At 49.0% G+C, this 26,952-nt stretch overlaps 8 protein-coding genes across 8 annotated transcripts; 3 read left to right on the forward strand and 5 right to left on the reverse strand.

The window, feature by feature from the left end:
• Positions 1–2,458: 2,458 nt before the first annotated feature.
• Positions 2,459–3,558, reverse strand: FOBCDRAFT_221273 (uncharacterized protein). The gene is made up of 2 exons (XM_031178806.3): positions 3,120–3,558; positions 2,459–2,989 (listed from the first exon to the last, which is right to left on the reverse strand). Exons 1-2 carry the CDS (start codon positions 3,505–3,507, stop codon positions 2,727–2,729), a joined length of 651 nt encoding a protein of 216 aa, XP_031044693.1. The 5' UTR covers positions 3,508–3,558; the 3' UTR covers positions 2,459–2,726.
• Positions 3,559–5,389: 1,831 nt separating this feature from the next.
• Positions 5,390–7,502, reverse strand: FOBCDRAFT_318469 (uncharacterized protein). The gene is made up of 2 exons (XM_031178805.3): positions 7,197–7,502; positions 5,390–7,145 (listed from the first exon to the last, which is right to left on the reverse strand). The coding sequence occupies exons 1-2, from the start codon at positions 7,361–7,363 to the stop codon at positions 5,594–5,596; spliced, it is 1,719 nt and encodes a 572-aa protein (XP_031044692.1). The 5' UTR covers positions 7,364–7,502; the 3' UTR covers positions 5,390–5,593.
• Positions 7,503–11,723: 4,221 nt separating this feature from the next.
• FOBCDRAFT_181176 (uncharacterized protein) lies at positions 11,724–12,935 on the reverse strand (the record flags this gene model as incomplete). Its single annotated transcript, XM_031178803.3, has 1 exon — positions 11,724–12,935. Exon 1 carries the CDS (start codon positions 12,831–12,833, stop codon positions 11,724–11,726), a length of 1,110 nt encoding a protein of 369 aa, XP_031044690.2. The 5' UTR covers positions 12,834–12,935.
• A 1,803-nt stretch (positions 12,936–14,738) lies between these two features.
• Positions 14,739–17,667, reverse strand: FOBCDRAFT_221279 (uncharacterized protein). Its single transcript, XM_031178802.3, has 2 exons — positions 17,357–17,667; positions 14,739–17,291 (listed from the first exon to the last, which is right to left on the reverse strand). The coding sequence occupies exons 1-2, from the start codon at positions 17,364–17,366 to the stop codon at positions 14,989–14,991; spliced, it is 2,313 nt and encodes a 770-aa protein (XP_031044689.2). The 5' UTR covers positions 17,367–17,667; the 3' UTR covers positions 14,739–14,988.
• A 143-nt stretch (positions 17,668–17,810) lies between these two features.
• On the forward strand, positions 17,811–19,267 carry FOBCDRAFT_221281 (ribonuclease H2, subunit B). The gene has a single exon (XM_031178801.3). It carries the CDS (start codon positions 17,843–17,845, stop codon positions 19,253–19,255), a length of 1,413 nt encoding a protein of 470 aa, XP_031044688.3. The 5' UTR covers positions 17,811–17,842; the 3' UTR covers positions 19,256–19,267.
• On the reverse strand, positions 19,268–20,330 carry FOBCDRAFT_318473 (DASH complex subunit Duo1-domain-containing protein). The gene is made up of 2 exons (XM_031178800.3): positions 19,812–20,330; positions 19,268–19,762 (listed from the first exon to the last, which is right to left on the reverse strand). Exons 1-2 carry the CDS (start codon positions 20,058–20,060, stop codon positions 19,313–19,315), a joined length of 699 nt encoding a protein of 232 aa, XP_031044687.2. The 5' UTR covers positions 20,061–20,330; the 3' UTR covers positions 19,268–19,312.
• A 207-nt stretch (positions 20,331–20,537) lies between these two features.
• FOBCDRAFT_318474 (uncharacterized protein) lies at positions 20,538–22,661 on the forward strand. Its single transcript, XM_031178799.3, has 2 exons — positions 20,538–21,692; positions 21,744–22,661. The coding sequence occupies exons 1-2, from the start codon at positions 20,917–20,919 to the stop codon at positions 22,225–22,227; spliced, it is 1,260 nt and encodes a 419-aa protein (XP_031044686.1). The 5' UTR covers positions 20,538–20,916; the 3' UTR covers positions 22,228–22,661.
• Positions 22,662–22,790: 129 nt separating this feature from the next.
• Positions 22,791–25,483, forward strand: FOBCDRAFT_221284 (survival protein sure-like phosphatase/nucleotidase). Its single transcript, XM_031178797.3, has 4 exons — positions 22,791–22,851; positions 22,917–23,850; positions 23,896–23,961; positions 24,069–25,483. Exons 2-4 carry the CDS (start codon positions 22,955–22,957, stop codon positions 25,381–25,383), a joined length of 2,277 nt encoding a protein of 758 aa, XP_031044684.2. The 5' UTR covers positions 22,791–22,851; positions 22,917–22,954; the 3' UTR covers positions 25,384–25,483.
• Positions 25,484–26,952: the final 1,469 nt, after the last annotated feature.

A 26,952-nucleotide genomic window follows, 5' to 3' on the forward strand; every position in this document is an offset into this window, starting at 1 on the left:
CTGTGACCTGATTCGATCCAGTATCGGCTTCTCTGCTTGGAGAAGAGATAATCCGGAGAAGCTGTGTGTAACAACCAACTGATATTGATAACAACGATGATAAGGATGCGCAGAGGCCAGTGGTAGAGGGTAGAACCTGGGCTGGAGGCTTTGCCCTTGTCCTTTTTTTCTCTCAGGTAAATGCGAGATAAGCTAACAGACCTATCAGATTCGACGTCATCAATAAAAAAACGACCGACTGGGCCAAAATCAGCTACCTAGTCGCCCGACAGTGGCGCGATGGCCGGTTTCGCAGCCGTGAATAACTTATTTATATCAAAGTATAATTAAGAGGTGCGATAGCCGTCCGCTGCCTGAACTGTGTCTTTTGTGGTTGGGCAGTACCCGAAAGTGAATGAGGAGAGAAAAAGGAAGAAGGGAAAAAAGGCAAAGAGGAGCAGAAAAATAGCAGAGTTGCTGCTACTGTACTAAATGATCATGGAGGGTTTTGGAGAAGGGACGTGAAAGTGCAAAAAGACAGGCATGTGAGAAGGACGAAAAGAGAAAGAGTACATCCGGCTTGATGGTATTCCCCGCAACGCCAAAAGTACCTGACCAGGACTTCTCCCGTCAAAGGGTCCCGTTCTCCAGATCCAATCCCCAAGTTCCCCTCCGTCAACTTCGGGACAAGCCTTGTCAATTGGTGTCTAAGAGGCGTCCCCCCAAATTCGAAGCCCCCGGAGCATGTGCCGAATCAGGAATCTCGAACTTGGGGAACATGGCCCAGGAAGGGAGGTACTGAACTTCAATACAGATATTTCGTATCTCGACATCAAACGACCAAGGGGAACGCATCATCTGGGGACATTCGTGTTTCTGCTTGTGTACTTGGGCTGTCATACCCTCAACTTGAGTGGCTCTTTGCTTGTCCTCGCACGCAAACATACTAGGGGCGTAGTAATCAATGACTCAACAGACTGAAACATCAAACCTTAAGCCCTCTCATGAAGAGATATCCACTTGCTGCAAATCATATCCCCCAATATCAAGTCGCTTCCAATTTCCGACATGTCAAAGAGAGACACACGGATGGTACTTGGCGGGAACACAGCCTTGCCTGAATCATGGCCAATGCTGAGCCGTTACATGGCCCCAGTCATGTCGACGAAGACCAGCGTGAGCAATGGGGGATTTTCTCGGCAGCGGCGTCGTTGTCAAATGCCCAGACAAAGACCAGCTCATTTTTTTCCTCGGCCGAGGAAAAAAATGAGCCACATCATGAACAACCCTGGGGTCCAGAGTCTAGGTCCGGGTCTGGTGTTGCTGTGTACTGTACATCCGAGCGAGTGAGGATGAAGGCAGTGAGAGTTGAATGGATGAGCAAGCTTATCTCTAGAAAAGCAGATGAGATAGAAATACATAATGGCAAAAGATAAGTTAAATCAAGAAAAGAGGAACCCCCCAGCCTTCAGAGACATTTTTCTGCACAACCACATATGCCAGCTTTGAACACCATCTTGAGAGGAAACCTTGAGCTTGAAAAGTACAGTATACACAAAATCTCCATGGAAATGCACTTAGAAGTCGAGTATCTCATACCAGCTGACCAAGGGCGTTCCTCTGAGCCCATTACCAAATGGAAAACCATCTGTGAGCTTGTCTTGCCTCATTCTGCATGGTCCGGCAGTTGTTTTAACGTAATGGCTCGTCCGGGGTTGATTTACCGCTGCAGTCAAACAAGACGTCGTTACCCTCTCACTGCGTATGTATGTTAGCGGCTAAAATAACCTTTTGTCTCATTGGCAAAATTCCCGAGGTTCCTTACTGTTGGATTCGCTCGTCGTGATATGCCTCATCAGCTCCCAAAACACCGCAAATCTCCCCTATCTGCTCACTTTTGGCACCACCGGCTATATCTTAGACCCGGTGCCGCCGCCGGCTACTTGGACTAATCCGAATTACTCCGATGTTCGGTTCACAGCATGTAAACTCGGTGAAGGGTTTGCCAAAATTAACCTGTCATCAGTCAGTTATCTCCGGTTGCCAGGTGATGATCTTCTCGTCCCTCTTTGATAGCAACAATTCATGGAACAAGAGAACGTTAGTCATATGGTCCCCAGTTTCATTCCACCAAACCTTGACACAGATTTTTGGAAAGACGTTGAGATGGGCCCCGCACGCGACAGTTTCTTCCTAGATCTATCAGCTCAGAGTTATCAACAGATTACTTCAGATCCCTTGGAACAAATACGCTCTCTATGATTGGTCCATAGAAAGCCCTCCCATCATGATCCGAAAATGTCCCTTGTCCTGTCCCTGATCTTGGCTCAACAGAGACTCTACCCCTGTGCCGTGGGGGCTACAGGGGAATGTTGCCGGTCCTGTCCCGGCCCATCGCTACGCACGGGCCAATTTGTCGAGATCCATCAAACACTGATTCTAGAGCGAGCGATATCTAGAGCAAGAGCGTCATTGTTGGGTCCGGAGCTTCTGTCATGTTGGCTGTGACTTTTGTTGATGTGATGCCGATGAAATGCACGACCAGCTACACTATGTGACCGGCTATACCGACCGATAACGGTCCAAACCTCTCCGTCTAGTCCGAAGCTCTGCTTCGACTTACAACCTCCGTTGATGTCATGTTGGAGATGTTGAGTCAAAGCTCAGCGTTAAATTACCCTTAACGTTTTGCCACGTGAGTGTGGGGACGATTAGCGACAACGTTGTGGCCTCGTCGGTGTAACTCTTTATGGCTTTCGGTCTCGTGCCCAAACCATAACTCTCTCTTCATAGTATTCAGTTGGTTCATCTGAGCCACGAGCTGGGAGCACCATATTTAGCCCTTCTCGTATCTGGAAGCCTAGTTTTTGGTAAAACGAGACCGCATTCATGGTAGCCTCGAGAATAACTGGTGCATTCTCCTTGGAGGCCTCAGCCTGCACTCGACGAAGCAAAGTTGACGCAGCCCCTCGGCCATTGAACTTGGGATCTGTGCAGAGATATGTCACGTCTAGGAAACGTTAGTGCCGAGTGACACATGGCCAAGGTAGCTTCGACCAAAATCCCCAACTCCATAGGTATATAGCGGTCAAGGTTTGGTCGTCGATATTCCGGCCTCCACTCAGCAGCAAATAACTCACGGTAATAAGTCTTGTCGCCCAGGACCTTGTCTCTCTTACTCTTAGTAAGATCCGCGTAGGGGCCAAGGTATTGACGACGGCAGAAGTCTGGGAACTCATCATCATCGGCTTCTTCTTCCATCTCTCGCGACCGCGGTTGCCGCTGAACGTTCCACTTAGCGAAACTCGCTATTTTCCCGGTCTCTGGGTCGCGTGCAACGAGGACACCCTTGTCGACGCTTTTGACATGATCCATAGTATCTCTGAAAAGCCAGCCTCGGAAAAACTCCTTGCTCTCAGGGTTGGGAAATTGTGCGTGCATCAACAAGTTGATGTCCATGGCGGCAAAGAAGGTGTCGGTGACACCAGGGGCCTCTCTCTCAGAAGGAACTAAGATTTCGAATGACATTTTTACTACGTGACGTGACGTAGAGTTTGCTTAAACAAAGGGGAAGTGAAGTATAGTAAGTAGAAAGTTGTGAAGTCGAAATTGGCCAACCAGAAACCTCACGACATCACATTTGTGGCCAAGACCTGGGGCACGTGACAGTTTGGGTAAGTTTCTTGATCTTGATATCTCAGAGCTCTTGAATCTAGAATTTTAATTCTTCGAAGTCTACCGAACAGTGTCGGTTGTATTCCGGGTGTTGGGTTTCTATCGCTATAGCTTGAAATCAGGTGTGACACAATACTCGAGCCTCAGTTGTTAATAAGACTAGCTCTGTATAAGGGACTACCCGCTCGATAGTCTCGATTGTATCTTTATTGTTAAGTTACGGCCATTAAGAAGCTAAACACGTATTCTGGGGCGTAAAATAGTACAGCTGTGCCCCAAGTTGACTTATAGACTCTTCTAGTAGGTAGTTCTCCTATAGCTTGGCCTGTATGCACTATCTACCAGTAGAACGGCAACAAAAAAGGCAACGGTTTTGTATTACAACTTGTAATCTAACCCTTCTTGAGATTCGGGGCGTCCTAACTCTTCTTGTGCCTTTCAACTAATACTGTCTCTCAATGTTGGAGCTGCACCTCATCGGTAGGTACGATGGCGGGCTGAAAGAACTGCTAGGCAAAGTCTTCTATTTCATCAAAACCAGTGCTGTATACTGGCTTATACGTTCCTTCCCAGCTTTCGTTGTATTGAGACGAGTCTATCGCGACATCCTATTGATCTAAATAAAGCAGCGGCCCGCCGCTTAGAGCTAGGGGTGACAGCTCGTTCGCACAGCTCGGGCATATCTCTCCAGTCCTTGCCTATCCAGTTTCGTTTTCATGGTAACTACTTTGTTTGCCCTCTTCCTTCAAGTAAAATATACGACTATTCACCCCTGTATAAAATTTTCCGAATTTGCCATCGCTGGAAGCCGATGCTATCAGGTTTCGTCTTGAGAGAGCAACTCAGCAAACATTTCCTGCAATGGTCTCGAAATATATAATTCAAATCTTTGAAGGTTTTCAAAACATGGAAATCTTCTGAGCTCGTTCTTATACCTCATGAGCTGGGAAGGAATCAAATCATAAACTTGCGACGGGCAGGTCTCGACCAGATAGCAATGCTATAGGCATAGAGTTGCTTCAGGGGCAGAAGTTGATTGAGATCCTTGAATCATTGTTGATTTCTATTACTAGTACTCTATGAGAATAACAGTTACTGGCCTCTATAAAGCTTTGATTGCACATATCATGATAGAACCACCAGTCCCTAATATTAAGGGTCAGCCCGGTAAGCTTTACCTAAAATTCAGAAGACATTCATTTTGTAAATCATGTTACATGACTTGACAATAGTAAAAACAACACTACGAGAGCTTGGGTGAAAGAATCAGTCAATACGAACACGGAAGTTCAATCAGGACAACAATCTCGACGTTGGAGGGATTGACGCTTCAAGATTATTGGGCAACCATACCACGACCTGAGCTGGGGGCCCCCGAATGGCTTCATGCTGGAGGAGCAGTCAAGTAGCCGGTTGACCATCTTGCAAATTTTTTACATGAGAAGTAAAAAGGCATGAACCATCTGTTCGTATAGGCCAAGGTCAAGTTACATCCCCTGACAGTTCGGCTTTCCCGCGGTAACGAATGCAAGTGGCTTGTGACAACTTTTCGTACCACTTCACATGGTCTTCTAGACTCTATTTTATAAATACTTGGTACGATTTGTTATTCAGTGATGTAGCTTGGAGAGAATTTCTTCATGTTAAGAACTTCAGACCTCCTAATACACTTGTTAGGTTTGTTTTTAACAGATATCTTAACATCACATCACGCATATGGAACGAGTTCGAGATGTACAAGACAAAGGGGCCGCTATATGGCAACTATAGACCTAGTCTGGCGAAAAAATACAATCGTGACTCCCCGAGTCTGCCAGGGATTAAAATTACTTAAAAGAATTTGTGCGGTTTGCTAGTGGTCCCTTATGAGCCGCGGTCGAGCATGCTAGCCCGCCGACGGCAGATATGATAAAATGAAACGCCGATGGTGGCCGGGTATTTAGACAGGAGGATTGAAAGAAGGAAGCTTGTTGGCACAAGCGCTGACAGCCTTGAGGGCCTTGGCGTTGGTAAGGGCAACGGCCTTGGCGGGCTGGGTGCGAGGAGTGCCGTAGGAGGGGAGGTCATCCTCAGCGGCAGGAGGGGTGTAGGCAACATCGTCGAGGCTGAGCTTCAAGCTGGGGACGGTGCTGATGTCAATCTTGGAGCCGTCGAGCTTGACAATCTCAACCTGGAGGCCGCTGGTGACGGCATCGGCAACCTTGGTAGGAGAGCAGGCAGCAAGAAGCTGAGGGGCATCGGCAGCCTGGTCAGCGGAGAAAGAACCGTGGATGATACCCTCAGCAGGCTGTCGCATAACGACGAGACCACCAACGAGCTTTCCAGAGACGTAAACGTTGACCTGGGCAGGTCGCTCGACCTCGGTGACATCGAGCTGGACGTTGGCAAAGTAACGGGTGGTGTTGGCACCAGCACGCTCCTCAATCAGGCCACGCTCCTCAACATCACGACGGCGGGAAGAACCGCTGCCATAGAGACGGTTGATGGTGGTTTTGGCAGAGTTGGAGAGCTGGCTGGCAGACATGTGCCAGTACTCGAGTCCAGCGTAGGTGTAACCGAAACCCTTGATGCTCTTAACAGTGTCAGAGGTGTGGAAGTTACCCCTGGATCGGTAGAAGGGGTTGAGAGGAGAGCTGGGAGTGATGCGGGTGCCCTGGGGAGTAGAGTAACGGGCACCACCAGAGTAAGAGCCAGTGAAGGTAGACTGGCTGGGGTGCATGGCCTGCCAGTAAGCCCAGAGACGGTCGACGTTGGCGTGGTGCAACCAGAAGAGGGGGTCGAAGCCAGAGAACTCGGTGGCGAGGAACTGACCGGCGCAAGAAGCATCCCAGTGAATGGCGTTGTGAATCTGCTCGAGAGAAGCACCGTTGGCACCGGTGGAAGCGAACTGGTTGAAGGTGGTAGGTCGGGTCATGACATCGTAGACCCATTGCTTGTAAGGTCGCTGGCGGAGGAGTTTGTTGGCACTTGAAGGGAAGCTATCGGGAGCGGGGCAGTGGTAGATGCGAACGCGGTGCTCGTCGTCCCATGATCCGTACTTGTTGTTGAGGGCGTCCTTGGGGAAGTTGTAAGTGTAAAGAGGGTTCTTCATGTTGATGGTCTTGAGGCCGCTGCCGTTGGGAACCTTGACGTTGACATTCTGCTGGGTGAGGATAGCGGGAATGCCATCGAGGGCCCAATCCCAGTAGGCGGCACGCAGGTTGTTGGCTGCATCAACGTACTGCTTGCGGTACTTGGAAGGGTAGAGGTTGGCCAGGCGCTTGGCATGCTCGACGAGGATCTGCTCGTAGAGCAGGACATAGGGACGGTGCCATGTCAGGAAGATGCTCTCACCGTGAGGGCAGTATCCGGGCCAGCCATTGCCGCTTCGACCACCACCACCGTTCCACTGAATGAAGGGCTTTCCGTGAATACCACCAACCTGGAAGTAAGACTTCCAGTCAGTCTCCTTAGCATCGTACATGGAGCGGACGGCTCGCATGTAAAGGTCCCTGGTGTTGAAATTAGCATCGGTTGTGTTAGCAACCACACGGCAGACTTACCAGGCGGGGCCGCCAGCCTTCTGCATGTCATTGATGTTCTTTCGAGCAGGAACAGCAGCTCCACCAGTGACAGGGACACCAGTAACGAAGATGTTCTGCTGCTGAGCCTCGACGGGGTTGACACCGCCGACGACCGCGAGAGCGGCGACTAGGAACTTGCCCAGCATGATGATTGTCCTGAAAAATAAAACGAATGTATTCGAACAGAAGTCGTGCGTCAATGTACGACTTTGCTTGCTCAAGAAAAAGGACAAGATCGGAGAGGGAAGTGGTTAAGAGTGTGGGAAAGCGTCCGAGATATAGTCAACCCTGAGCCATGACCACGGCAACAAGACGGGGGGTGTGCAAGAGAGGGCTGATGGCAATGGCTCTGGGAATAGGTCATGATCCCTTCTCCGCATCCGAACCTCCGTCCCAGCTGTCAATCATCGTCAAAGGGGTTCGTAACGCCCCTCTTAGCGGCCCTAGATGACAAGGGGGAGGGGGTGCACAGGTAGGGCAAAGATCGATACTCTATGGGATGTGTCCACTGACGAGGAGTTGAAAGTTGCAAGGAGCAGTGAGCAATGAGCTAGGAAGGTGTGGGTGAAATTGGGATATGACCCATGCACATGGACAAGCCAGGGTCATGTATCCAATGTTGCTTTTCTCTCATCTTTTCTGTGCTTAGTAGCTTGTTCGCTCGTAACGCCACATTGGATGGATCAACGTCTGTGTCCCTAGCGATTGCTTAGGCCTATCAAATTGCCTACGCGTCAATTGTCCAGACATTAGTCGAGACATTAACAAGGAGAAAGAAGGTAATCTTTCAGTGAGATCCAGTGCTGATGGTAAGAAACTTGTCCGTCCTATGGCACGTCGTATTCGATGGTTGTGAAGAGACCAGAAGACAACAGGGGGGCAGGATCCAGGCCAGCCCAGGCGAGCGGTACTTTGACCACAGCCCTGCTTCTGGGCTCTTCCAGCGGTTGGGGAAGCTGGAAGTTGGAGTTGCTTGTGCCTGGTGAGTGGGCCAGGCTAAGGCAAAGGTGGTAGTGGGCCTGTCGCTCAGCGGCACGACACGACACGACACGACACGATACCCAGAGGACAAAGGGATTGTTGTGGTTAGCAGGTACTTTGCTCGGACACCTTGTATAGGTGAGATGCCGAGGTACCGAATGTGAATTGCAATCTCAGACAATATGTAGCGTAGCGCCCAAATGGGCTCCCCTGGCGCGCTTAGAGCCTGTACCTGAAATTCTAACATGGCTTGCATGCCTAAATTGGTCCCGTCTGCGGATGGATGCTGTGAGGATTGGATGTGAAGAATCACGAGCAAATGTGAATTATTTCCTGAAAGAGCTGGGCTCTACGGCGACAGTCCTAGACGCCCAGCTCAATGGGGCCATAATCATAGCCACAACTACTACATACGTACATACAAACAACCACGGGTGACTCCAGACCTATCGCTAAACTGTCAACAACGTAGCATCCAGGGACTCAAATTAAATTGATGCCAAGAGTGAAGCCGCCCCTACCTAGCAGAGTCTACTCCTTCCTGGCAGGCTAGGTACAGGCCGGCACCCGGCACCACGAGCACACCCAGGTCATGACATGATGTTCGGAAGATACTAAAAAAGGATCACCAGCGCGATGCCCTCTGACATAACAGCCTATCGCAGGTGCAGCTGAAGTTGGGTTTGGAATTGATGATTGGCACAATGGGGGGCATCAGCCGCTTTCCGGGAACAACTCACGATGCGTCAAAACTACGTCAGGCACTATTGATTATTATTCCGAACAATTATTAATATCCATAGCACAATGATCAACGTTGGTGTTGAGGGTAACAGATCCTCTCTGGCTGGCAGGCAGGGATTGTGGTCCTGTACAGAGAGAGGAAACCTGGACGCCCCGGATCTAGACGGAGATGCCGATTCGATCGGTACAGAGACGAGCGTGTAGCAAGCAGTAGGAAATAATCGGCTCAGTTATACGAGGCTCTCATCTGTGGTGCGTATACGGTATGGTTCGGTATACCTGATACATGATAAACTGGCGTGCATGTCCAAGAAGGAAACAAACGGAGGAATTATCTCTTCGGTAAGATCAGATCGGAATCAGATGCAACCACAAAAAGCCCTTTTGCTTCTCCAGGTCAGCTCGTTTGTCTGTTTGTCTACCTGAGGCAGTCCATCACATCCATATTTGGCCCTCTTGTTAGACTTGTTGGACATTGATGAAAAGCCTTTTGGCTTTTTTTAGCATCATGACGGGTTAATTACGGCCTCGGTCCTCGTGGTTCGTCCTCACCGTTTAAGCTAGACCCAATCTCCCTCAAGCGGCTTCTGCTGAGATGCGAGCCTCAGGAAATCCACCCAGTCATGAAACAGCCACCCGCTCGATTCGTGCATAATTGCCTGCCCCTAGACTCGCAATAGTCTAGACGGCTGGAGGAACTAGTAGCTAGTCTTTTGCACTGGCCAAGGGGCGGAGGCGACAGCCTTTAGTCCCTCAGCAGGCTCACCAGAGCCATGGGCCGTTGTCCGTGAAAGCCATATCTCAGTAAGGGGCAATTTTGCACTAAGGGAGAATTAAATTCATTAAATCCCCTCCCTCCAGCTTCTAGCTCGTCTCTAGCTCGCCGTGCCTCTGCGCGTGATTCCGCTTCTCTTGGGTCCGTTTCAACTAGAACTATTGATTATGCTACTGTAGGATTGGAATTGCATCTCTTCCAGTAATAGCTATTCGCTTGGCAATGTTGTTTCTCCATACTAACAAACAAAAAAAGATGGTGTTCTGCCGTAAGCCTCCATGCATGGATCTTCTCTTCAACCACTTATATCCTGACAAGCCCGTGTCGACAAACAACATGCATTTAGCTGCAGCCAATCCCGTATTTCTATGTCTGTAAGCTTCCGCCTCATGTAACTCGATGCATTCATGATTGGGACTATATCCTGCTGTTAGGCTTGAAAACCTCGTGTTAACCTACACACCGCCGATGAGGTATGGCCCGCCTGCATGAGGCTTCGATCCATTTTAACTTGCCGATACGAGCCCTACAGGTTCCAGCCAAGCAGAGCTGTAGGATGCCCAACTCGATATCCAAATATGGCATCTCGAGATGCTGATGCCAAGTTGGGCTGATCAGATCAGAGTTTGAACCGTTTACTAGGCGTTTGCCTCGTGCCTCCCCGCGTCCCAACGGACGAATTCGGCGCCGATACCGTTGTCAGATGTAGGGATGTGTGTTGTGGTTATAACCTCAATGGCTTTATGGCAGATGATGAGGCTACTGAAGCATCTATAAATCACTTGACACTGACAGGAGGCTCTTGGAAGCAACCACTGACAGTTCCCATGCTGGGTAGAAGCTTGTATTCGACACGGGATAGTGACCGAGCTGAAAGTTATTTTTTAGCTTATTCTCAGAAAGTTTACTGGCACAACCTCCAGAGTCACCTCGCGGCTGACCCCGTACCGTAACGTAAGGTAGACATAGACTAGTCATGCATCACAGTCGCATCCTCTCATAAGATCCAATCTAATGATGTGATGAATGAGGGGAATCCATGCAAGTATCGATTGAATCTGAGATGGATGTGCCAACTTGCCAAGGACGAGCAAGACCAATGCTTACGGCTGATTTATCTACATTACTATTTTCAATCAATGTATGGATGCCATTGCCAACAAATTCAATAATTCATTACTAGTCCCTTGACAGACTTGGCAAAAGATCAGCTCGTTATGCGACAAGGTTGTTGTGCTCAACTTTTGCTTACAGCGTCTGCTCTTGAGGAATCGAGATCCTCTCTTTGTTTCTACAGGAAACTCTGCTGCTCCGATTTATTTGCTGATCACTTCAACGGTCCGGTTACATGTCGACGGTGCTTTGTCATGGCATCTTAGCATTGTCGATTTCCAATCTGGGACTGAAACACGATGTGATTGTCATGCCATTTGCCAAAAGGAGTCTTTCTGGGTTCCTGTAGATCGGCTTGGCAATTAAGCGTTGACCCTTGTAAGATACCTAGATATGTTACACTGAACCAAAAAAAACACCATCGAAGAACTAACAATTACGGAGGATAGATCCAAGACAGTCTTGCGCGTCAGCCATGCTCACAGACACAATACAATGCCTCTTGTCCACAAAATGTCTCATTGCATAGGGCAAATATGTACAGATACAGTATCACTTTTATGGCGCAACGCTAAAAGCAGTCATCGCACAATGCCACGCCTTGTGAACCACCCATCGCATCAATACGATGCTGACCACGCCCCCTCCAGCTTCCGACTCATGCAGGTCCCGGGATATACACTCTTAACTCTGTGTGAAGGCATCATAGGATACTCTTGCTGCTTACTCGATCCACTTATGGAAAGAATACGACACGATACAAAGTGTATCGTGCTATCAGAGCTCCCTCATCCATACCAAGTTGTAAGATATCCTCCACTTCTTTTGCTTTGGTGTGACACTCGTGGCCGGTCCTTCATGATCACCGTCTCAGACTTAGAGTACACTCGGACTTAGAGTGATCTCTCCAGCATCACAAGGTCCCGAAAACCTTCCCTCCACCGCTTCGTTTGCTCTGTGTCTGGCCTCGGCAGTGGACTTCGTGCAAAGCCTCCGTAACCCATCCAAGCCTGTAGTCCAGCCTTGACACCAACCACACCGCCCTGGATCGCCGTCCAGTCGCCTTGTGAGACCACTTCCTGCATCTTTTGTGCTTCGGAAACATTGCCTTGAAGATAGAGTTCCATGGTCTTGATGCATGCCCTCGGGGCAATGTTGGCCAAGCCTGCCAGGATGCCGTGACCACCTCCGGCCAGAGAAGGGATCAGAAAGTCGGCGGAACCTGCGAGGACTAGGAACTCGGGCTCCTTTGGGTTGTATTTTGAAGGCTTGCGGGTTGCCGCGGCTACCCTGTTCAGTTTTCCCGTGTTGCCGCATGTCAACTTCACGCCTACAATATTTGGATGTCGTGCAAGAGTGATGATCATGTCCGATGACATATCCATGCCCCCCACAGCACCAGGAAAGTTGTAGATTATGATCGGTATGGGAGACTTGTCTGCGACTCTTGTGAAATACTCCAGGATGGTTTCCGAGGCCGGGGCAAATAGCGTGGCATAGTAGGACGGGGGTAGGACGAGCGCATAGTCACCGCCAGCCTCCCAAGCCTCATGGCAGTATTGTACAGTCTCGCGCGTGCTCTGGCTTCCACATCCCACGATCACGGGCACATGCGAGAAGCCGCCGTCATTCAGGGCGGCTCTTGTAGTGGCGGTGACCAGCTGCCGCTCCGAGTGGGAGAGATGAACGGCCTCTCCGTTGGAACCCTGCGTCGCAAGGCCTGTTACACCAGCCTGAGCGAGTCGCACAGCATGAGCGGCAATTGCAGCGGTGTCGACGTCTTCTGTATCTGGATCGAAGAAGCACATGGTTGGAACATAGACGCCAGGTGTTAGAGGGCGTTTTATATGCTGCACATCATCCAAGCGATTGTCTGCAGAAGCGCTTGATGAAGAATCAGATACGAAGTTGTGATTTCCATTGCTTGAGTGCCATTGGCTGTGGTTGTATAGCTGGGAGCTGAAGGACCCTGCTGGTGAGGGAGCGTCACTATGAGGAGGCATGATATAGCTTGATACTGTTGGGATTTTCTGAAGTTTGGTTGGGATCAATGGTAAAGGTATTCAATAGGATTTATCAGTGTAATGGGCGATAGTGTAAGCTCTTATTTGGATATCAAGTCGGAGGAGACTTGGCTTTTATATCATCTCCTGGGTATTGATGTTCTTCAACACAAACCCATATATGGCGGCTCAAAGGACTCTCCAGTTACGAACCTGCAACTTGATCACTCATAACTTCTCGTTACTTCATGGCGGGGCCATAATAAGTCAAATGATACAATCCATCAACTCCGAGAGGACGATTGAACCGGTCAGAGAATCGGGCAGCTCAAAGATTGGTAGGCTCGAATAAAGACTCCGCTCGTATGCATCTTGCTATGAGGGGAAGTGCTCACGGGAGTCGCTTCTTGGGGTTATTCATGCAGAAAATCCGGGGTCGACGAGACTACGATTCAGGGTCTAAGAGTCGCTTGACGAGTCTGGAGCGTGGGGGTTTGTTTAAGCCTTTTGAGGCCAGTCAACGTTCCATTGGAGCCATTAGTACGGAGTGCTGAGAGGCTTCTAGGGTGTACAGTACATTATAATCGCGGAAAAGTTTAAGGAGATGAAAGGATCATGGCTGGTGACTGCGCCTCGACAGCGTATCATTCAAGAGCAAGAGTCTGGCGAATCTAACTGAAATAAGCCGGCTTTAACATGGCTCTTTCGAAGTCCGAGCCATTGGCCGCGAACAAAAGAATGTTTCTCTTTATATGACTCTATACTTGATAAACAATAAATGCTCGAACGATTTCAATTCTGCAGTGCGTCTTTGACGGACCAGCGGATATCTTGCCAGCTTAGAAGTCATCACGATGCTAAATAACTACTCACCAGTAACAATTGCTTGTGTAACCATCCCAAGCATCGTGGCATGTCTTTCCATAAACCACGTTGGTCCAAATGGGCATCATTCTTTAGTCAACTTAATTTCAGCTGTCAGCTTCGACGACCCGTGATGTGTGAGGTGTTCTCGACAGAACAAGTTTATCCAACATAAGGTCTTCGCAAAGAGTTCACAATTGCGTCACAACTAACATTTTCAGCCATTACAACCCAACCGTAGTCCTCCGTAGGGAATCAGGTTAGCGAAGCAATATATGCATAAAACACCAAGCTGCAACGGGATGTCAGTGTTTAGGTCGGTAACAAGAGAGCTTGTTACTTGGTAGCCGACGGCCATTGCTTACCCTACAGCGACATATTAAGTCGTATTATCTAGAAGCTAGAATGAAGCCGGAAGATCGCAGAATGCATCAATAATAAATAAAGAGTTTTGACGCCGTAGCATTGGCCGTTGGTGAGAAGTGGGAGTATAATTAATAAAAACTAACTTTGGTGTTGACTTAGCTGAACATTAAGAAAATTGCATGGTAGTATCCCCTAAAAATGATAATATGACGAGCTTCAACGCCTCATTTTTCACAATCAGACTATATAGCTCTCTTAACAGACACAGGAATTAAAGGACACTCGCGTGTTTTTCATGCAACCAGCCAAAGACTGCCGACAGAGGGACTGACCACACTTTACTATGCCCCTGATGTCTTGCCCTCGCATTATGCCCACTACACAATGCGGAAACTCAACGATGACCGCAGAAAAGCACGTTATTACGGAGATTCTGAACGCTTCTGTTGGTCAATAAGACAAGCACCAAAGGGGAAAGGTTAAAGAGGATCATATTTCCCACTCCATCACTTCGTAGCCGCCGATATACACAGCTCAGTTATGTTATGCACTACGCCGCCGGAGTACCGCGACCACGCACATCATCATCGCCTACAGCTTTTTCTCGCAGTGCGTGCAATACGTGCAAGTGGGGGAGGCTATGCCAATCTCGAGGCACATTGGGGGTTAGAAGATGGCATGTTGTTGACGTCTTGCCTTTGAACCGACCAAGCACATAAGCCTTAGTCACATGTAGGGAGCATATGGTGTCATCTAAGTTGATTCTATCAATAAGACCTGCCTTGATTCAAGCGATATGAGGTAACCCTGACCAAAATCGTTCCTTCGTAAACATGTCCGAAGCATCTGCAATAACGCCAAAAACCACAGCCTCATGCTCGCCAGTACGCCATATAAGTGCCCAACGGAGAAAGAAGTGAATATTTTATACAATAACCAAGTCGTCATCGTCATCGTCGAGCATGATCTGCCGGCCGTGGAGCTCGTCACCTAGACTCTCCCTACCGGCTTCACGGATACCCTTATCTGTCACAAAGCGAGTCTTTTTCCGCACTGGAGGTTGTTCATCTTTGCGTAGCTTTTCCCCCTCCTTCATTTTTGAAAGCTTATCCTTTAGACTGCTCCCCCAGCCGAAGGCCGTTGGGCCGCTGCTTATGGCTGAACCTGCTTGAGAGCTGGCTTGAGAGCTGTCTGGGCGTTTCCGTTTTACAGGGCTCAGATGAATGGCAGAATCCTTCCCCAGTAGGCCCAGTGACTTTGCGTCTGGCCTGTAAGCTTCCTCTGACGCTTGTGCAGAGCTCGAGGGTTGGGTTGAAGTGCCCGCAGCGGGCAGTGCCGCTTTCGAACCAGCTTGTCGCATGTATTCCCTTCCAGCTGCGCTGCCAACCTGGCCAAGCTTCTTCATCATTTCACGTTCTTTCTCCTTTGCCTCCAGATCTCTTTTCAGGAATTCTGCTCTCTCTTTTCGATCGTTCGGTGTTCTGTCCTTCCCATCAATCAGGTCTGCTGCGCTCATGGAACGTGAAGCGAACCAATGCGTCTTTGTTTCCCAGTCATATTTCCTGGATGCCTCCTTTTTCTTCTCGGCGCCCCAGCCAATGACTTCTCTAGAGTTATTCTTCCTGGCGCCGAAACTGCTTCCATTTACTTCCATTCGTGTTGAACGCTGTTTGCGAAGGGCTTCATTGGAGTGGAATTCGCAGTGATGAGTACGCTTCTTATTGATCCAAACGCCACATAAATCTCCATCCTTCTTGACTGATTGACAACCTCCAAGATCACGAGATGTGCCAACCTCAATAATCGAGTCATCATCTGAATTGATGACAAGACTGAACTTGCCAGTATCATGTCTTCCGGGTGGGGGTGGCATAATGGTGGGGTTGAGTATCGCAATGACAGTCCCTTCTGTGAGCTTCCAGTATTTTGTGAAGCCAGAGTTGAAGAGAAAAAGGTCCAGTTCCCATTCTAGATCGACTAGGGTCATAACCATGTACTTCCCCCTATCCTCCGTCTTTCCATTCTTTTGCGTTGGCTTGTGTGCGCGAGGCTCTGATTTCTTTGCCAAGATACCGAACATCACGATGTCTTGTTCAACATCTGGCAAAGCAAAGTCTGGTGCTTTAACAACTTTCAGTATATCCTTAATTGTGTATACTTGCTTGCCGGAAACGTGTCGAGCAAGGACGCCATGTGGTAAAATTCTCTTGGACAAGTGGAAGCTAGAGTATGGCTCAAAACCAGCCGCCTGTTCTTCAGAGACTTCGCCATGGGGTGACTTTTTCTTCCGAACCAAAGCTGTAGAAGTTGGCGCCGGAGCCTTCTTTTCGGTAGCCTGAACGTTGGGCACGGTGTAACTTCGTTGCAAGCCAACAGGTTTTGTTGTCCCTATGATCTCCTCCCTTGAGAAGGACGGAGCCTTCAATGGCTCATCTGGTATCTCAATAGCTTTCTTCTTATACTGCTCCATCTCATCCTGGCTGATACTAAATGCATTTGATCTTAGCTTTTGAATGTCCTTTTGCCGCTGAGCACGAGCAGCCTCATCTGTCCTCGCGGAAACAAGCCGTTCATTGAAACTCATTGGGCGCGTCTCTGATGAGAAAGAAGAATTGCCGCTCCCTGTAGTTTTCGACCTTGATCTTCGCAAATAGCCCGTTTGCCCAATTTCAGTCGATGTTTGTGAATCCCGGTAGCTGGGCGCACGCTTCAAGGAGATATCCCGAGCCTTAAGGCCCTTATCAATACCCAGCAACACTCTACTTGGCGATGTTTGCACCGAGGGCTCTTGAACCCTCCTGACGGGTGACGCAGGCACTTCCACATGGTTTTGTTGTCGAGCTAGTGGTTCCCGAGTTGGAGTGGTTGCGCGCCTCGATCGACTTGGAACTTGTGTTGATATCACGAGCTCCGAGGTCGTGGCATGTAATTGCTCAACGCTTTCTTCCGACTTTTTCGACTTCGCAGTCTGTAGCTTTTTCAACTTGAGCCGCGCCTGGATCTCTTGAAGCTTCAGCTGCAGGGTTTCCTCGTCCTCATCGTCATCGTCGTTTTCAATCTCGGCCATGAGATTCATCGAGGGTAAGTTGCGAGCTCTTTTCGACGGTGAAGGTGAAGGCGATGTCATCATCTGTCGGTATCGCTCTCGTCCACGCGGCGTACTAAGCAGAGCTTCATGCGGAGATCTTGGGGGCCATTGGGCTTCGGTTCCTTGTTTTGCTGGAGAAGCTGTGGCATGGAGGGTCAGTGGATTGTCACATGAAAGAACAGTTCAGCAATTATTGTGGTCTCACCTGGAGCCATGACGATACCTGGGACAGAAAGTAATTTTCAAGCGGGTGGCCCAGAAACCAGTCCCGTCGGTATGCGGCCACTTAGAAGGGTTTGGATATAAGTGTTCGTCCTATAGCATAGAGCATATTCCCAATCGATTAGGGCGGTAGGTATAGCCTTGGGAGGGCGGCAGCCATTCAGCTGGATCGGTCGAGAGTCGTTGGTGAGGGTAAGATGCTGAAGATACGAATTTTTAGTTGTTGATGCAGGGAATGCTTGTTTCAGCGGTTGAAGAAGACATCCACACCCAATGCGTCAACCAATACTGGCCGGGCGGGCGCAAAGCTCTTTGCTCTTTGCGCTGGCTAGGTTGGTCTTGGCGCCGGCCACTATACTTGGATATCCACTAACCTAAATACGGTAAGTCTCTCTCATATGTAGCCCCTGCAACCGTCGCGTACAAACGCGTCTCAGCGTGTTTAATTCACTATTACATTGTCTGTAGCATGAGTATCATTTCTTTTAGCTTTTCTACCAGACCACATAATTGTCTTTGGAGAGCATCAACGCATCTGTCTTGGTACATTTTCTCCTTTGGATTCTATAAACGAGTAGCTTTGCGCATATTCATATTCCTTTTTAATTATTTTCCATACAATCTTGCAATGGCAAGGACAAGATCAACCAAAGCTGCTGCAGCTGATACGAAAGCCTCAGAACCTAAATCTACCTCATCCAAGTTCAGTCTGTCGTCTCGGGTAGAGAACCCCTCGAAAATCTTCATACTTCCCTCAAAAGCGACCCCCGAAGCGCGCATCGTCACTCTTCCCAATCCTAGACATGGTCGACCAGCGAGATACCTCGTGTGTCCAGAGACAGGCATATATGAATTCACCAAAGTTGCGATACCAAACACGACTCCTCGAAGTTGGCTGATCGAGACTTCATCAGACTCTTCTACGGATAGCGTCAAGAAGACTGGAGTATCCATGGGCCAGGATCTCTTTCTAGCGACTTCAATCGACCCCTTATTTCTGGTCCTTCCAGCGTTGACGGAAACCCAGTCAAAGAGCTCAGAAGGAAAGCGGCTGTTTCTTTCCAGTGACGACTACTTTGACAAGCTACCACAAGGGTCGTCACATCTATCTGAAATCGTGCGATGCGACAAGACACGGAAGCTCATCGAGAGCCGAATGGCCGAGGTTTGCGATACTGTTGAAGCAGGAGATGAGAACATGTTCCGAATAAATGAGAGTAAACTCGTCAAGGTCGTCCTAGACAAAGCAAAGAGAATGCGCGAGGGCGGACTTGCTCCAAGCATGGAGGAGAATTTCGTGAAGAAGGCTTTGGAAGCACCTATACTCGTACAGAAGCGAGAAACGACAGAGATTACAACAACAAGGACAGAATCGCAGGCATCTAATTCGGAATCTGCCGATTCCCAATCGACTGCTGCAACGACAGAAACAGAAGTATCTGAAACCTCTACCGCAGCCACCTCTTTGACTGCAGAGACAACCACAGAAAATATTGTCAGTGCTATTGAGGCATCTCCTGAAATAATAAATCTTCAGAGATTACGGATTGCTTTTAATTTCATCTGCTCAGGCTACATTGCCCCATCTCTTACAGCTCAACTAGAGGACATGCTGAAAAGGGAGACTATTGTGGACTTCTCGCCTCTGGACGAGTACCTGGCTAAGCTTAGCAAATTGCGCGCCGAAGCCATGGCTGCTCACTCTATCGACTACTCTCGCAAGCGTGGTTTGGACGAGGAAGAGGACGAGGCTTTTGTCAAGAAGAGAAAGATGGAGGAGGAAAAGAAAAAGAAATCGCTTGAGAGCAGGGGAGTTCGGGATCTCAGGAAAGTCAACACCAAGGGCATGAAAAAGATGAGTGACTTTTTCAAGAAGAAGTAATAATAAGAATATCTATTGGGTATCTGTCATTAAAACGTGAGATGAACCTGTTCTGGCTTATCTAGTCCCCCTCGCTCGGCGCGCACCAAATCCTCGACCAATGTTTGAGGTACCGCGAGTGCTCGGTATGCTCGACGTAGTGCTTTCGGATGTATAGCTAGAGCTAACACTCCTCGTGGTGGCGGCTCGGCCTCGTGCTCTCGTGGTACCCCTGAGCCCTCTAGTTCCTCTGGTTCCTCGTGCAGGTGCAGTTGCGGCCAGCCTTCGTCTCTCCTCTTCTTCTTCCCGGCGCTGCCGCAACTCCTCGCGCCTTTGTTCCTCTTCGGCAGCTCTTCGCTCAGCAGCCTGCTGTTTCTGAATGGCTTCAGCCTCTTGTTCAGCAATATCCTCTGTTGCGCCTTTCCATGCAGGGTTTAGAATTAGTCGCTGGTTATGCTCGGTTTGGGATAGTATCCGTGTCCAGGTGTTGAGAAGAACGGAAGCATTATTCACTGTGCTCAATACAGTCTGTAGGTGGTTAGTATATACACACTTGACGATGCAATGAGAAACATACGTTCATATTACTCCCTGCACGTTCCAAGGTTGAGATGACACCCTCAATGGACTCGTTTATGCTCCGAACACCTTCAAGCTCTTTGCGCAATGCGGCCTCATGGTCGATGGGCTCTGGGCGTTCTTGTGTCGGCGTTTTGGGGGTTTTGGGAGTTCTAGGAGTTCTGGGTCGAGAGGTCGGTGGGCCATCATCATCTCCGGGAGACTCCCAGATATTGGATTCTGTATATTCAGTTGTATCGTCAGCCATTATGGCAGACAGCTATGGCATCCAATCCAGTAGAAGCAGGCCCAGCTTGTTGAGAATAGTATCAGTGACCGACTACGTTGGAAGCGCCGGTCTATGGTCGCAGTGAGGTCGTGTGTTTCGAGACGTCCACGTTTCAAATATCGTGTACAAGACGTTGTGGCGTACCTATGCAGGGTCACTGTGCTCCGTAGGCGCTTGCTGAATTGATTGTCATGGGTTGCTATGGAATGGCAGCTTTTGTTTAATTCATGAGGGGCACCGCTATTGTTCCCACCATTGATTTAAACTCATAGCTCGTGGCTGCATATTGATTGGCCGTAATCTGTCGCGTAATAGACGCGTCAGGAGGGGTTGCTGACACGACGGACGCGGTTAGGTTGCAAGTGGAGCTATCTTTTAGTGGGTAAAACCTGGTCGCACAACCAGAGAATAGGGAGGCTGGGAGGCTGGTGCACACTCCAGGGTAGTTTTGTCCCAGCCACTTCTCTCATCTTGATTCTTCCTATTCAAATGTAAACATCTTACCCTACAAACTCTCATCTCTAAATCTGCCATTATCATCAATTAGCAAGCGACCTCCATCATTGAGCTCTTCTGTTGCTATACCCAAAGACTATATACCCCCTTTCAAGACGACAGCTGTAATTCCCGAGTCAACTGCGCTGTTTATCACGTCAGTCAACGAGGCCAATTCGAAGCAATCCTATCGGGTAGACCTGGCAGCCATCGAGACCAAGCTCCTAGTATTAAGTCAAGACTATCCTTCGAGGGATAAGCTTAATATTCCAGCAACGTCCCTCAACTGTTTTAATCGATAGTCAACACTGACTGCCACTGCCTCTCACTGCCCATCAAAATGGCCGACCATCACGGCTCTACCACTCCTCCACCGCCCACCCGCATCCGCACTCCGCCAACTCCTCGTCTCGGATACCAGGACAACTGGGAACCTTTTACTCCTCGCAAATCTGCACGAATTTCATCACGACGAACAAGGTCTCCATCACCCGGCGCATCACATCGTCAAATTCAATCACCGCATACTGCCAAAAAATCAAGCAAGCATTTGAGCGCTGCCATCGCTTCTCCCTTGCCGCATAAGAAGCGCATGCCTGCTAGTGATTTCGTTCGCCGTGCAACAGAAAACATGCAGGCGGAAACTTCTCGCGATGGTGCGAGCCGTCGCACTCATGAGCGATCTACCTCTTCTGTTGCTGGTGCCACTGGCATGCTTCCCACACCATCAAAGACTCCCCAAAAACCACCCACAGAAAAGAAAACCGCACACATCAAATCAGTCGCCCGCAACCTTTTTAGTTCCGATGCCGATGAAGCGACTTTGACTCCTAGGAAACGAGCTTCCAAGAAGTACACCGGCATCTCGATGGAGAGCTTTTCCGTGGAAGAGGTTGAGGAGCCTATTGAGATCTTCACCGATACCCGGGATCGAGTACCTGTTCGTGACGAGAGCCAAGAGAATCCTTTCCTTACATCGGAAAACCCATTCTTCAGCGATGCACCGCGACCTGAGACTACTAAACGTCACGACAAGCGCAAGGTCAAGGTTCCTGGAGAAGGCATCAAGACTGTCGATGATCTTGCTGATCGCAAGGATGGCATGGTGTACACATTGTAAGTTTTGTTTAACCCAATTATTTAATATGCAAACGCTAATTCGAACAGCCGTGGAAAGAGATTCTTCCGCAAGTGGTCGGAGCAAGAGATGGATGATTGGGATGAGCGTCAAGCCGCAGAAGAGGATCCTGAGGCTCATCTCAACCGCCCATTAACTCGAAGTTCCATTAAACCTCGTCTTTTGTTCCACAATGATAAGACGGATGAGCAGATTGAGGAAGAGGAGGCTGTGACTGACGTCGAGGAGAATGATGAGGAGCTACATGTCCCAGAAACTCCATCTGCGTCTAAGCCAGAACGCGCTTGCACTCCTGAAGCACCCAGGTTTGCTCCCGCTTCACCACCGTCTACTCGACGAGTCACTCGATCCACCAACAAATTGCCTGACGAAGGTACTCCTGTCAAGCCGCCTGGAAAGCGAAGCCCCTTCGACTCTTGGCGACGAACCAAGGAAGGTGTCGTTAAATCACCATCGCGCAAACGCTCCGCAGACAGCGTCGACACTAGGGAGTCTAAGCGTACCCGCATCTAAGGAAATCCCTCCCCGTGCATAGGCGTCGCATTTGCTTTCTACTACGGTGTCACATCTCGGTCAAGTGGCTGCCCCATGAACTTCAATAATTCTGCATATGGTTTAATCCTACTTATTGCCTTTCAAAGGAACTTCGGACCGGTTTTGGCGTTGGACGGTATTGGCGCGTTAAAAGGACTAATAGGCCGACAGGGTCGATGGCATGTATTGCATTGAGAGACAGCGTTTATTGTTGATACCTGCCCTCGAAAGAGGAAGAGAGGATGGAAGGCCAAGTCTGTTTCGGTTTATTACATTTGAGAAGGTTCGGTACGGCTGGTCTGGTTCGCTAAGGGGTTTCCCTCTGGAAGTATTCGATTCTGTGAGCCCCGGTTTTTAGGTAGATTTTTTTTTCATGATGTAGTCGAATAAAAGAAAAGACAAGTTCATGATAATTACATGAGTCCCCCCCCTGACACCCGTGCCTGTGAACATTAAGCCCAATTGGAAGTCATGCTGTGACGTACTGACGTGCTTAGCGCTCTCTCTGACTCTGCATGCCTGCCCCACGTGCCCCTCATTGCGATTTCACCCTGACATTGATTTCATCAAATACTCTACGTATCTCACGGGCATTGCAATCTAGTGAGTCCTTTCTCTCTCTTCTCTGCGTATTCTTTAGAAAAAAGACATACTGACTACCAGACCAGATTGTAAGGACCCTGTGACACCTTCTCTATAGGTCAAGATGCATATCCTCGTCACGAATGACGATGGGCCGCCATCACCACACTCCTCTCCCTACGTTCACTGTCTCATTCAGCAGCTCCAGCAAGCCGGCCACGCTGTCTCAGTCTGCTTGCCTCATACCCAGAGATCATGGATCGGGAAGGCACATATGATTGGGCAGACTCTCAAGCCTCTGTACTACCGCCCTTCAAAAGTTATCCACGGTGAGGACTCTCCGGGCACCACTCACCATCGACCCTCCCCCTCAGGAGATGTCGAGGAATGGATTTTGATTGATGGAACGCCGGCTTCCTGCGTTCAGATTGGTCTTCATCACTTTTTCCAAGATCGAGGGCCTATCGACCTTGTTGTTAGTGGGCCTAACTACGGCAGAAACACCACAGCAGTCTTTGCCCTTAGCTCGGGGACGCTGGGTGCTGCTCTAGAGGCGGCTGTTTGCCAGAAGAAATCCATTGCGCTAAGCTTCGCCTTCTTCACTCGAAACCATGACCCAGTTATCATCGAGGCAGCTTGCCGGCGCAGCGTCAAGGTCATCGAAACACTTTACAATCAATGGCCCACAGACGGCAGTGCAGACCTCTACAGCGTTAATGTGCCCTTGGTAGAGGGGCTGGAGAACAACAAGGCTATATGGACCAACGTTTTGCAGAACTACTGGAGAGAAGGTGGCTGCTTCCAAGAGATCGAAGGCGAGGCTGGAGACGAGAACGAAGAAGAGGAGAGGATACGTGAGGGTGTTGGGGGTGAGGTGGATGATGCCGCCCGGCCTAGCTCACGAAAAGGGCATACCCATAAGCACTTCAAGTGGGCGCCAAAGTTCACTGATGTTTACAAGAGTGTGGAAGAGTCTGGCCCGGGCAACGACGGATGGACTGTGAAGGAGGGATTGACAAGGTACGTCGTTTGCTACGAGAAAAATTCCATTATTGACTATTTTAGCATCACACCTCTTAAGGCAAACTTCATGCATGGTCCTGGAGAATGGAACCAGCAGGAACTCAAACTGTAAGTGTCCTCGATCGAATGATATGTGGTGGGCAGAGTTAGGAGAGAAGCACAATGCCTGTATTCTACCAAGACCACAAATAGACATATTCTTACTGTTGATAAAGGGACTCAGGTTCAGAGGCAAGCCAAATCAAGCAAGAGGTGGCATTGAGGCAAAAGAGCCCCTCGATTCAAGCTGTCATCTCCTACGAAGACTCTTACGTACAACCACTCATTCTCTCCGCCCTCAACTCACTGTTCCCCGAAGGCATATTCAATGTAATCACTGAAGTACCGGAGTCTGATGAGCCAGCTCTTGCGAAGATCGTCCCCTCAGAAGGAAATATATTACAGATCGTGGCGTACGAGGCCATCGACTTTGAGTATGCCGCCAGCCATGAGCGTACGACTCTAATCAACAGCTATATGATTCGAAAGGCTCTGATCCGAAAACACTTTCTGTCCACTACCGTCGATCACTGGGTGGCAAAGCACCCCGAGTCCGTCTTGGCGTCTCACATCAAGCGCAGTGAAGCCTTCGAAGTCGACTTCGCCGAGTTTCTAGACGATGCTCTAGTGGAAGCTTTTGACCTCCGAGAGAGTATGGAACGCAACGAACAACAGTCAAATCCCAAGGATAAGGAGTGGTGGATCCTGAAGCCAGGAATGAGTGATCGCGGCCAAGGCATTCGACTCTTCAGCTCCATGGATGAGCTTCAGAATATCTTTGACCTCTGGGAGGAGGACCAGCCTGACACTGATGATGAAGAGGAGGATGTCGCTGAGCAGGATGACGACGGCGACAACATTATGACCTCGCATCTGCGACACTTTGTTGCGCAGCCGTATATTCACCCGCCCCTTCTTGTCGACGACGAGAAGCGCAAGTTCCACATTCGCACCTACGTGATGTGCACAGGAAGCCTCGATGTCTGGGTTTACAAGCACATGCTGGCACTCTTTGCTGGAAAGCCCTATGCTGCGCCGTCAGATGCACCAGAGGATATCGAGTCTTTCCTTACAAACACATGTCTTCAAGATTCACCAAACGAAAACACTGTGCGCCGTTTCTGGGACCTGCCCTTGTCAGGCGACGTGCGCGATGATATCTTCCACCAGATTTGCGAGGTAACTGGAGAGATCTTCGAGGCTGCAGCAAAGGCTATGCCTATCCACTTCCAGGCGCTGCCCAATGCCTTCGAGGTATATGGCCTAGATTTCCTTGTGGATGCCCAAGGAACTGCTTGGCTGCTTGAGATCAATGCGTTCCCCGACTTTAAGCAGACTGGAGGCGACTTGAAAGAGATTGTGTCTGGGTTCTGGAAAGGTGTACTGAGACATGGAGTTGCACCCTTCTTTGGAGTTGAGAATTCGATCAAGGACCAAGAGGGCGCCGAGGACATGGTCCCTGTCCGTAAGGTGGATTTGGGACGACGATAAGGCGTACGGTTGATGAAGATAGAGCCACGAAAAGTGCGGCAGATTTAGTCGTCAACACCTTCTACTCAGGGAGTTCAAAAGTTCTTTGTTTTACATTCACACCTTGCACTTGTTGCACTTATCATGCCATCATGCTACTCCAGTGAAATTCAAGTAGCACCGATAGAACCGACTGATCCTAACAATGGTCTAGATGTGCGTAGCATAGCCCATCGCAATAGTTGATCAACATCTTGACACCGGGGACTGCTCAATGTCGGAACACCACGATTCCGTTATTGCACAATCCGCAAACGCAAGGCTAGACAGGGCCAGATAGCACATGTACCATTTCTCACCGTAACTTAATAGCAGTTAAAAGTCTATCATATAGGAAAGTGTTGTCCAAAGAGGAGAAACGGATCCCGCTGATTGGTGTTTGGAAATACACAGCCACGATGCGGTGGAGTTGAAAGCAGGATTCCCCAAGAGCCATTTTTCTCTTAGCATACGTCTCTTTGTAAATCCTCAAATTCAAGAGAGTCAAAATTGTGGAAATTCATCAATAAGGAAGTTGAATTTTGCTGTGCCGTAACGAAGCATGGGACTTTTAGTTGACAAGGAGGCTGTGCGATGATAGTAGCGAAGGATCTGATGATGCAACTGAAAAAGGTTTCTCCCACGAAATGAAACCCGATGCTACGTTCCGGATCGCATGGGTTTTGTAATTGTGAGTTTCAGTACAGGGAGTATCATGTAAGATACGTCAGGGTTTTTTTGTTGTTTGCTAGGGCGCAAATCTACTTACGTGAGATTGAATCGCGAGATATGACAAACAAGGACCGTCGTACTCCGTGCAACCGCTGGGAACCGGATCTTGCCAGGACCTTGGCAAGGCTTGTACGGTCATATTTTGATAGTGTCATATTACATACACTTAATCCTTTGGCGCAAACTGGAGATTAGTCTTATCAGACCATTTCATGCTCTCCCAGATTTTAGGCTTCCCACGTTGTTTGCGCCAGGCTCGGGATGTGACAGCTCATGGCAGTATTCTTCCCCCTTCTACTCATATGAAACCAGCCTCGTAGTTCACGGGGCTTATGAGACATTCTCAAGGCATTATCAAGACTTTCCAGTTTGCCGTCTTCTCTTGCAGTTTCAAAGTGGCTAGTAAATCCTGGGTTAGACTGGTCAAGTTGGGCTCAATTCTGCCTCGTTACTTCAAAGACGAATACGTGCTAGCGAAATGGGCATGGACATCAACTAATACGTCCTGTGTCCTCATAAAACATTGCTTCGCAGATCCCATGGTCCAATATCCTGGTGCAGGAGGCGAAATGTATATGTATTGTGGCCACCGAATATACATATTGAAACACATTTTGCATATCTCTCTAATATAGTAGTCAAACACAAAAGCTTTGATTTCCCATGGTAAGCTGGGCTGGGTTATAAATTACATGAATCGTAGTGACGCACCCGAACCTTGAAACTGACCACAAGTTCTCATTGAATGTGGCTTAGATAAAGCTAAAACTTGGGCTCAGTTTGTAGTCTAGTCGAACAACTTCTGCGGATTTACAGACA

Source organism: Fusarium oxysporum, chromosome IV (assembly GCF_013085055.1).
Source record: "Fusarium oxysporum Fo47 chromosome IV, complete sequence".
NCBI lineage: Eukaryota > Fungi > Ascomycota > Sordariomycetes > Hypocreales > Nectriaceae > Fusarium > Fusarium oxysporum.

What these genes read in the sequence shown, in the direction of transcription:
- FOBCDRAFT_318469 (XM_031178805.3), bottom strand. Translation starts at nt 7,363, where the DNA reads ATGCTGGGCAAGTTCCTAGTCGCCGCTCTCGCGGTCGTCGGCGGTGTC. An exon ending in AAGGCTGGCGGCCCCGCCTG is followed by an intron (nt 7,146 to 7,196) that starts GTAAGTCTGCCG and finishes TTTCAACACCAG; the next exon opens with GGACCTTTACATGCGAGCCG.
- FOBCDRAFT_221281 (XM_031178801.3), top strand. Translation starts at nt 17,843, where the DNA reads ATGAGTATCATTTCTTTTAGCTTTTCTACCAGACCACATAATTGTCTT.
- FOBCDRAFT_318473 (XM_031178800.3), bottom strand. Translation starts at nt 20,060, where the DNA reads ATGGCTGACGATACAACTGAATATACAGAATCCAATATCTGGGAGTCT. An exon ending in GTGCAGGGAGTAATATGAAC is followed by an intron (nt 19,763 to 19,811) that starts GTATGTTTCTCA and finishes AACCACCTACAG; the next exon opens with ACTGTATTGAGCACAGTGAA.
- FOBCDRAFT_318474 (XM_031178799.3), top strand. Translation starts at nt 20,917, where the DNA reads ATGGCCGACCATCACGGCTCTACCACTCCTCCACCGCCCACCCGCATC. An exon ending in GATGGCATGGTGTACACATT is followed by an intron (nt 21,693 to 21,743) that starts GTAAGTTTTGTT and finishes TAATTCGAACAG; the next exon opens with CCGTGGAAAGAGATTCTTCC.
- FOBCDRAFT_221273 (XM_031178806.3), bottom strand. Translation starts at nt 3,507, where the DNA reads ATGTCATTCGAAATCTTAGTTCCTTCTGAGAGAGAGGCCCCTGGTGTC. An exon ending in GGGCGACAAGACTTATTACC is followed by an intron (nt 2,990 to 3,119) that starts GTGAGTTATTTG and finishes AACGTTTCCTAG; the next exon opens with ACGTGACATATCTCTGCACA.
- FOBCDRAFT_221284 (XM_031178797.3), top strand. Translation starts at nt 22,955, where the DNA reads ATGCATATCCTCGTCACGAATGACGATGGGCCGCCATCACCACACTCC. An exon ending in GTGAAGGAGGGATTGACAAG is followed by an intron (nt 23,851 to 23,895) that starts GTACGTCGTTTG and finishes TGACTATTTTAG; the next exon opens with CATCACACCTCTTAAGGCAA. An exon ending in AACCAGCAGGAACTCAAACT is followed by an intron (nt 23,962 to 24,068) that starts GTAAGTGTCCTC and finishes CTGTTGATAAAG; the next exon opens with GGACTCAGGTTCAGAGGCAA.